This window comes from Morus notabilis, unplaced genomic scaffold (genome assembly GCF_000414095.1).
Source record: "Morus notabilis unplaced genomic scaffold, ASM41409v2 Scaffold566, whole genome shotgun sequence".
In the NCBI taxonomy this organism is placed as follows: domain Eukaryota; kingdom Viridiplantae; phylum Streptophyta; class Magnoliopsida; order Rosales; family Moraceae; genus Morus; species Morus notabilis.
The window spans coordinates 152,985-162,644 of NW_010365282.1; the positions used below are offsets into that span (position 1 = coordinate 152,985).

Sequence of the window (9,660 nt, forward strand, 5' to 3'; positions counted from 1 at the left end):
TAGAGCATGTGTGATGGATTTTAAAGGAGCATGGAATAAGAAACTGTCATTGATTGAATTCTCGTATAACAACAGTTATCAAGCTTTAATCGGTATGCCACCATATGAAGCTTTGTATGGAAGAAAGTGTATACTCCCATTCATTGGTATGAAACTTTGGAGAAGTAATTGCATGAGAAGGAATTCATTCAGGAGGCGGTTGAATTTATCCAAAAAATCCATCAAAGAATGATGACGGCACAGGACTGTCAGAAGAGCTATGCTGATAAGCGTAGAAGACCCTTGGAGTTTAATGAAGAGGATTCAGTCTTCTTAAAGATCGCATCTATGAAAGGTGTTATGCGTTTTGGCAAGAAAGGCAAATTGAGCCCAAGGTATATAGAACCTTTCAAGATTATTAAACGAATTAGGAAAGTAGCCTATCGATTAGTTTTACCGCTAGAATTAGCTGCGGTACATGATGTATTCCACGTCTCGATGTTAAAGAAGTATATACCTGATCCATCACATGTTATAGAACATGAACCAATCCAGGTTCACGAGGACATGACTTATGAGGAACAACCGGTGCAAATACTGGCACGAGAAGAGAAGCGTCTTCGTAATCGAAGTATTCCACTTGTAAAGATACTGTGGAGAAATCAAAAAGTGAAAGAAGCAACATGGGAACGTGAAGATGAGATGAGAATGAAGTACCCCCAATTGTTCTGATTTTTGGGATGAAAATTTTTTATGGAGGGGTGAATGTAACGACCGGGAAAAAATTTCAGCTCTAATCTGAACAGTCTGGCATTTTGACCACAATTTCTTCCGAAACAGAAAGTAGAAGAATTTTCAGCTTGATCAAGGAAATGTTATGTAAAAACTTTATGTACGGGGTAAAATTTCCTAAAAAGTGTAAAGTTATAATACAAATATTTTTACAAAGAAAATTCGTAAATATCAGTTATGAATAGTGAAATATCAGTTAAAAGTTAGAAATTTTAGCGGATATATTTTAGTTATGAAAACTCAAATATTTGGTTTGTGACCAAATGACCAGTTAGAAAAAGAGTAGAAATATTAGAAGTAAGGAAAATAGCAAAAGTTCCTGAAATAGAATTTTCCCGAGTCAGTTAAAGCGGGAAACTGCTAAAAAAGAGGGGTGTACCGCAAGGGTACGCGTTTTAGACGATTCTGAATCAATTGAAATGATAGTTTCAGAAAAAGAGATTAACTAATGAGATACCCAAGAGAATTGGGTTGAACATGAGAAGTTTGACCCAAGGTGCTCGACAGTCCAGAAAAGCAGTATAGAGCCTGTACTGGTTGTGGAATAATTAGTACCAGAAAGAGTCTCGTTTCGAGAAACGGAAAGTTTAGTCTCGACAAGAAAAAAATATGGGGAACATAGAACCACTCAAATTAAGTGTTAAACTTAAGTAGAACTAGAAAAATTAAATTAATTTCTTTAATTTAATTTAAAAAGTAAAAAGGAGATATTATTAGAAATATTAATATAATATTCTAATTATCCTAAAAAGGACCTACGGGAGACATTGGAGGCCAAATGGGTTTATTTTACTAAGTGTCGCTGAGAGAAGAGGGAAAAGAGGGAAAAGAGAGAAAAACAAAGGGAAATCCAAGAGAATCAACCGATTTTACCGAAATTTCTTCTGCTCAGTCCGGTAGAAACATAACCCGAGACGTTCTAGCGGATAATCTCAACTTTTAAAGGTAAGATTTCAGATTTTTCATGAGAAACTGCATGCTATTTCGTTTTGATGAATAGTAACTCATCTTGGAAAAAATTCATAAAACTGAAAAACGAAACTGAGGTTTTGTCTGGGATTGTCATTGGAGTTCAACATGTGATTTTTAAAACGATTGAACAAAATTTTTTGGATTAACACTAAAAATCCGAATGACTCTAGAAAATGAAGAACATATGTCTTTGTTCAATTTTATGTTGGAAATTGTGTTCAGGAATATGAATCTTGACTCCAGGTACCAAAATCAGAATTAAAACGAGTTATTGAAAACTCATAAATGAGAAAAACAAGGCGAAACTCTGCCGAAATTTAGTTTGATTAATTTGAACTAAAACTGGATTTCAAGAGGAATATGGGATTAAAGTGTGAAAGAAAGATGTTTCGATAATCGGTGATGGTTAGAAACCGAACACAACGAGAATTCACAGTTTTGGACCGAAACTAAGAATTAGGCCTATGACTAAGTAACTTGCACGGTTTTAGTGCAAATCCTTGAGATAGGAAATGGTTTGAGGTTGAATATCAAACATAAGGATTGTAGGCCTTTCCGAAGTAAATTTTAATGTAATTATTGATCTTAGATTTTGAATCTAATGATAAAAAATTTATACAATAGGATCGATTAACGGTTGAGGTCGGAAAGCGTGAAGGGAGACAAAGGACGCGTTGTTGGTGGAACTTCGGTAAGTACAATAGTTTTTCTATGGCTATATCACGAACAAGCTTACTTTTCTATGTTGCACAAAAATTGTGCATATAGTAGAATTTTGAATGTTAGATACAATGTGAATGTTAGATACTATGTTAGGTATGTATCTACAAGACTTATGTAATCGTAAAACTTTATTCTGCGAAAAAGTATGTATTGATTTTAGGTCGAGATCAAACTAAGAGAAATGAAAGGTTAAACTTTAATGAACAGTTAATCTCATGATAAAATGCTCAATAATGCACAAATTCATAAGATTTAACTAAAGTTAACGTTTCAATGAGAAAATTGATAAACGGTAAGAGACTAAATGTCCTGTTTGTACCAGCCTTCGAAGGAAAGGTTATTATGAGACTATGAAAGATATGAAACCGTGACTGAGTTGGATTGGTTAGCTACCCCACCCCACTCCTCACTGGTTATGCGCGCTATGGTACAACAGGACAGGGCCCATAAGAAGTAAAAGACAAGAAAATGAAAAACAGAAACCATTCCATATAAAGGTACGATATCTGTAAAGAAGAATGAAAAGAATGAGAAACAGAAAATGAAAGTCATTCAGAATGTGAAAATACGATGTGAACGACTAAAATGAGAAAGCATAACAAAGAATGTAATGAAAGAAGAAGAACATAAGCCATACATGTTTTAGTAGCACAGAATGTATTATGATATATGACATGAATACATATATGAGTATGCATAATTATTATTGCATCTGTTTGACCTATTGATACTTGCTGAGCGAAAGCTCATTAAGTTTGTTCGTGTTTGTAGGAAACTCGGATAAGGCACCGGCCCCCTGAAACTGGTTGCTGGGCATGCAGAGAGGATGTAGCAGCGGAATGTGGGCAAGTGGGTTGTGGATGTATCACGTGTTTTGGACACATTACTAAACTTTATGTGTAAAATAAGATAGTGTTTTTATGAATATAGATGACTAATGTAACAGAATGCTGTTAAAATGCTACAGCACTAAGATATATGAATTGTAGAAAACAGAATGCTAGCTAAATGCTACAACATTTTAAGAATGGTTGAGAACAGAATGTTGTCAGAATGCTACAGCATTTTACAAATGGTTGAAAACAGAATGCTAGCTAAATGCTATAGCATTATAACGTACATGCAAGGAAAAAAATTGGCCTCAATTTTTAAGAGGTTATAACTAGTAAGTGTTCGAGGTTAAGTACTGTTAAGTATGAGTATAGGATGACGATCAAAGGTTAGGGTCATCACAACCATCATGTAAATCGTTTGACGTAGAGCGCATGGACATAGTTTGAGGGTCGGGCTGACCGAAAATGTGCTTTGTTGGAAAATATGGCAAAAGTTGTGCAGTGAAATTTAAAAAAAAAAATTTATTAAACAAAAATAAAGTCAGATCACATTCATGATGCTATATATTATAAATACAAAAGGACTAAATCATACCTCTAGGAGACGAACAATTGAATCTCAAAAACAACTGCAGCGAATGGAATAGACACCGAAAGAGCCTCAACCAATTGGTCTTCTCTGCTATTTTTTTTCCACGAACGTAGTGCGAGTGAGCACTCGTCGTACGATCTCTTACTCAGTATGATGTCCTTCCAACCACAAGAGAGCCAAAGAAAAAATGAACTTGGTGTTTGAACAATTTGTCCTCTCAGGAACCCTTACCAATAGCTCACAAAGAGTTCTTAAATGATCTAAATGACTCTTGAACATAATGGGCTATTTATAGAGGTAGGTTAGACTTATTTCCACAATTGGGTTAACGTAATGGGCTATTTATAGAGGTAGGTTAGACTTATTTCCGCAATTAGGTTAAGTTTTTGGATCCAAAACGCAATTAAAATTGCATTATGTCGGTGCCATGTAGACTGTCTTGTAATGACTGAGAAAATTTCAGAATTAAATAATATAATTTATGCATTTAAGTAAGGATTTTCCTGGAGAATATGATACTATAATTTGTGACTGAAGGATTTATATGATTAATATCAGTGTTCCTAAATTTTGTAGCAACTTTTATGTTAAGTTCATGTTTTATGAGCAAGTAAATTCTGTGACGGCCCTAACTTTTGATCATCATCCTATGTTCATACTTAACATTTCTTAACCTCTACTACTCACTAGTTATAACCTTTTAAAAATTCAGGCCAATATATTTTTTTTACCACGTACGTCTAAATGCTGTAGCATTTAGCTAGCATTCTATTTTCATTTGTAAAATGTTGTAGCATTTTGTTTTCAACTATTCGTATTCTGTTTTCAAATGTTGTAGCATTCTGTTTGCAACTATTCGTGAAATGTTGTAGCATTCTATTACATTAACCATACCTTGTGACTAGAGGTTGCTATGCATAGCCTCACTGTCTCGTAAACTCAACATTCGTTATATAAGTCATCTATATTCATAAAATACTATTTACTTTATACACATAAAGTTCAGTAGCGTTTTCAAAATACGTGATGCATCCACAACCCATTTGCCCACACTCCGCTGCTACATTCTCTCTGCATGCCCGGCAACAATTTTCAAGGAGCCGATGTCTTACCTGAGCTTCTTACAACATGAACAAACTTAATGAACTTTCCCTCAACAAGTATCAAGAGGTCATAACAGATGCAATAATTATGCATACCTATATGCATTCATGTCATATATCCTAATCCATTCAACACTATTAAAACATGTATGGCATGTTCTTCTTCTTTCATTACATACTCTTTGGAGTATGGATTCAGTAGTAGGAGAAAGAATTTTCAGAGATATCAACCTCGGTCGGTCTTCCCTTTGATCAAGGAGTTCATAGTCGGCGTTGATTGTGCGGAAAATGAGTTGATACGGAGACTAACAGAAGGAGAAACCAGGCGCTCAGTCATTTCGCTTGTAGGATGCGGCGGAATTGGTAAGACCACTCTTGCGAAGATGGTCTATCACAACGAAGTTGTGAGGAAGCACTTCAATTGTCGCGCTTGGATCACCATCAACCGGACGTATAGTATGAAGGAGATACTGAAGGTCATGTTGATAAAGGAGATTGGCATAGAAGGGACGCAATTTGAAGAGATTGAGTTGATGAAGAGACAAGAGCTAATAGGAATTCTGAGGCAATCTTTGAGGTCAAAAAGGTATGTGGTTGTGTTTGATGATGTTTGGAGAGAAGAGTTTTGGAATGTTATGAGAGATGCTTTGCCCGATGATGACAATGGCAGTAGAGGAATTATCACATCGCGTAGCGATATTGTTGTTGCTTCATGTGTAGAAAGCTTGTTCGATCATGACCACAGGCTAGAGCCTCTTTCAGAAGCAATGTCTTGGGACCTTTTCTGTAGAATAGCCTTCCAATATGACCCCGAACGGCGTTGTCCTCCGGAGTTGGAGAAAATTTCCTTTGAAATTATTAGGATCTGTGAAGGTCTTCCCCTTGCAATTGTAGCCATGGCTGGTTTAATGTTGACGAAGGACAAGGAAGCGTTAGAACAGGATCTAGTTAAAACAGGACAAGTTCCACCATAAATAACTTGACATTGTAGGTAAATTATTCCATTCTTGAAAATCTTAAACTACTTGGCGAATCTGAACAAATTATACTTATGCGACGCCTAGCAAGGAAAGAAGGTTCTGCATTATTCTATTGGAATATGTCTGTCAATACACTCGGCGAATATATTTTCCTTCTTTTGGAAGAACCAAATGTTTAGTTATAACTAAAATGTAATTACATTGATTATAAACTTAACCTCTCATATTAATCACCATCATTGGGTTTCGAAATCAGTGCCTCAGAAGAAATGACGAAGGCTATCTGCCAGTAATAAGGTCGTAGCCGAAATTCAGTAACACGGTAGGCTACCTGCTTTGTGACGGGAGGCGCTATCTCCAGTGACATGACTGAAGTCAGACTACTATTAATGCTTAAGTTGGGTTAGCGACAGTAATCTAATTGATGACGATTATTGTTATTACATGGGTATGATGGGAAGGACAACCTTTGTTTGCATTGGCATTGAGTGCCAAAAAAAGAAAAAAAAAGTTTGTGATTAGAAAGTCAATAATTGGATCTCAAAGTTGCAAAAGGAAAAGGGTTAATCATTTATATCACACAACACGATAAAGTATTTCATGGATACAACTGTTTTTGATTATTTTCTAGTGCCACTGTCATGTCAATAATTACCTTATTATTGTGATTACTAACAGTTATTATGAAGTTAGTTACTGTAGTTACTGGAATAATTATGTTTCTGACAAAAAAAAATTCAAAACTAGTGATATTCATGATGTACTTTATTTTTTGGATTAATTACAAAAATTCTCCCAAACTATGACCTTTATAACACTTTACCCTTCAAACTTTCATTTGTAACATCCATTTTTCTTGATCTTTACTCGTAACAAATTTGTCCCTTCTATTATTTTGAGTGACAGAAATAACACGTGTCATTTGTTTAGTTATTGTTAATGAGATAATGAGTATGTAGTTACTCTTTTTCCCCATAATCAGATGAATTTGTGGTTTCCATTTTCGTTTTAATTCCATTAGGTCCCTCTTTCATTTTTGCATTGTTCTGAAGGTTTCCACTTTCCATCCATGGATGCCGGTTGTGTTGGCTACTGGAATGTGTAGCATTAGTGGTGGATAACTTGAAAAATTAACCTCAAAATAACTCACAAACTACAAGCTTTTTCACCACTAGACGTAGAGCTACTTGTGGAGAGCAAGAATCTTTTATCATTTTTCAACCAAAATTGAGATGTGGTAAGAGATTTAGACTACAAATCAGATTTGTTCTCCATTTATACTTAATTTTATTGGACGTTCTTCTCGTAATTTCTGAAATTGTAATTAATATTTTAAGAAAACATGTTGTATTTCTGTAAGTTCCATAGCTTATACAATCTTGCTCAGTTGTGAAATACTAGCAAAAGTACAACAGAAGCAAAGCAGTACGACCCTCGATTGGATGCTCTTTTCATTGAAGAAGACGAAGTTGTGGGCATTGATTCAACACGAGAGTACTTGGTAAACTCGTTGGTTGACGGAGAATCTTCAAGGAAGGTGATTTCATTGGTTAGTGAAGGCGGCATCGGAAGACTACTCTTGCTAACAAAATCTGTGAAAATGAAATGGTAAAAATGACGGAGAATCTTAGATCACAGTATCTCAATCATACAACATGAAGAAGCTTCTGCAAGATATGACAAAGCAGATTTGCATAGATGTAGAAGGCACCGAGGGAGAAACAAGCAACACCGAAGGACTAATCAAATCATTAAGGGAATATTTGAAGACGCGGAGGTAACCACCTAACTAGCATATCTTTTAGCTAAATTTGGTTATACAATGCCACTAAGCTACACATTATTAAAGTCTCGTATAATTGGAAACACATCGTAAAATTAAGATTGTTGTATGATAAGATATTAGCATAAAATATTTATAAAACTTATCATAGAGCAGTTTAACAAAAATATGAAGAGTTAGGCAATTAGAACCATCTTTATACAAAAATAGAATAGTGAAGCCCGTAGAAAGCTCATAAACATACGCTATCTCATTACAATTTTAGCTTAGTATATGTATTTTTGGACTTCCAATCAGCAGGTTCTAAAAAGTGTTTCAATCTGCACTAGTAGAAATCTAGAATTTAATGACCGTTAATAACCGTCGTTAAAAAATTAGACAACAATTAGGACAATCGTCGTCTAATCATGAGTCGCTAAATGCCAATGGCATATTACGATGGTTTTTATCCATCGTTAAAGCTCAACATTAGATGACGATTTTTATTAAAACCGCAGTCTAATCTTTACAAGAATGGACTTGGATGGATTTTATTAAAACCATCGTCTAATGTTACATTTAACGACTGTTTTTACTAAATACCGTCTTATATCTCTCTTTTGCACTAAAAACAATTGGTGTTATTTTATTACTTTTCTCACGGATTGGCCTATTAATCCCGTGATTTATCAGCATTTTAGCCACAAAATTAACACAAGTCACAAGTCACAGAATATAAACAAATTAATATTACATATATTAAAATGAAAATGTATACATAATATAAATTATATGTCCCTTTACATGATGTGCCCATTCATTTATAACTTTCACTACAAGAAATGGGGTTATTAGTGACGACAAAAGGTCGTTACAAAAAACCTAAAGCCGTCGCCAATATTATTTTTGCGACCACTTGTCGTCGCAAACATGTCACCGCAATTGATTCTCACAAAAAAAATTTTGCGACGACAATCATCGCAAATGAGTCGCTGTAATTATTTCGTCAGTTACGTCGTCAAGATAACATGACATTAATTATTTGTGACGACAATTCGCAAATTAAATCATCACAAATAATTTCAAATTAGCTGACGTGGCATCAATTTTTTGCGGCCACATTTATCATCACAAATAGTATTTTAACTTTTACTTATTTTTTCTCATTTTAATAATTAATGTTGTATATTACTATATATTTAAACCTTGTTGTATATATCTAAGGCATGTACTGATCAAGAGAAGAAAGTGAAGTCTCTTCCATCCTTGGTGTATATATTTAAGGCATGTAATAATTTATGGATATGTAATCTTAAATATTTCTAGCCTGTGGTTTGATCTCAACCCTTATTTTACTGTCTGTTCATCTATGCTAAATTTGTAAAAAATCCTAAAATGAGGTCAGAGGCTGAGATTTGAACTTATTGTAATATGGTGTTGTGAACTCCCCAGCAGTTTTCTTAAAACCTAATTTATTTCAAATTGTGAGGTTTGTTTGGAGAATTTTTAAATGTTTTATTGTAAAAAATGATTTTTATATCTTTCTGTGATTAATTATTTTATAATCAAGTTTAAAATCCTAAACAAATCTCAACGTCACTAACTCTTATTTTGAGGCGTGACAAAGTCGTCCTCCTCCCAGCCGATCTTAGTCAAAGAAAAGGAAGAGAGAAGCTATTACTGAGGATTTCCATCTTCCTATTGACGTCTGCCTCTAGCTGGACCCTACGTCTGCATACCATGTTGGTGCCGGTGTCTTGACTGAGGGAGATAAAGAATTTCTTCTAGGGCATGGTGTGAAGTCTGTTGCTGAGTCTATGCTGTTGGTTTTATTCAGGTAGAAATATTTTCTGTCTTGTTGATTGATAAGTGCATAAAAATGCACATTGAATATGGCTAATTCAAAATAAATGATTTGTCACGC

The 9,660-nt window shown here is 34.7% G+C and overlaps 2 protein-coding genes across 2 annotated transcripts; both read left to right on the forward strand.

Annotated features, from left to right (window-relative positions):
* The first annotated feature begins 231 nt into the window (after positions 1–231).
* LOC112093470 lies at positions 232–711 on the forward strand. Its single transcript, XM_024171960.1, has one exon. The coding sequence runs from the start codon at positions 232–234 to the stop codon at positions 709–711; it is 480 nt and encodes a 159-aa protein (XP_024027728.1).
* A 4,432-nt stretch (positions 712–5,143) lies between these two features.
* LOC21389430 (disease resistance protein RPM1) lies at positions 5,144–5,968 on the forward strand. Its single transcript, XM_010107687.1, has one exon. The coding sequence runs from the start codon at positions 5,144–5,146 to the stop codon at positions 5,966–5,968; it is 825 nt and encodes a 274-aa protein (XP_010105989.1).
* Positions 5,969–9,660: the final 3,692 nt, after the last annotated feature.

Coding starts and splice junctions, on each gene's coding strand:
- LOC21389430 (XM_010107687.1), top strand. CDS start 5,144: ATGGCATGTTCTTCTTCTTTCATTACATACTCTTTGGAGTATGGATTC.
- LOC112093470 (XM_024171960.1), top strand. CDS start 232: ATGACGGCACAGGACTGTCAGAAGAGCTATGCTGATAAGCGTAGAAGA.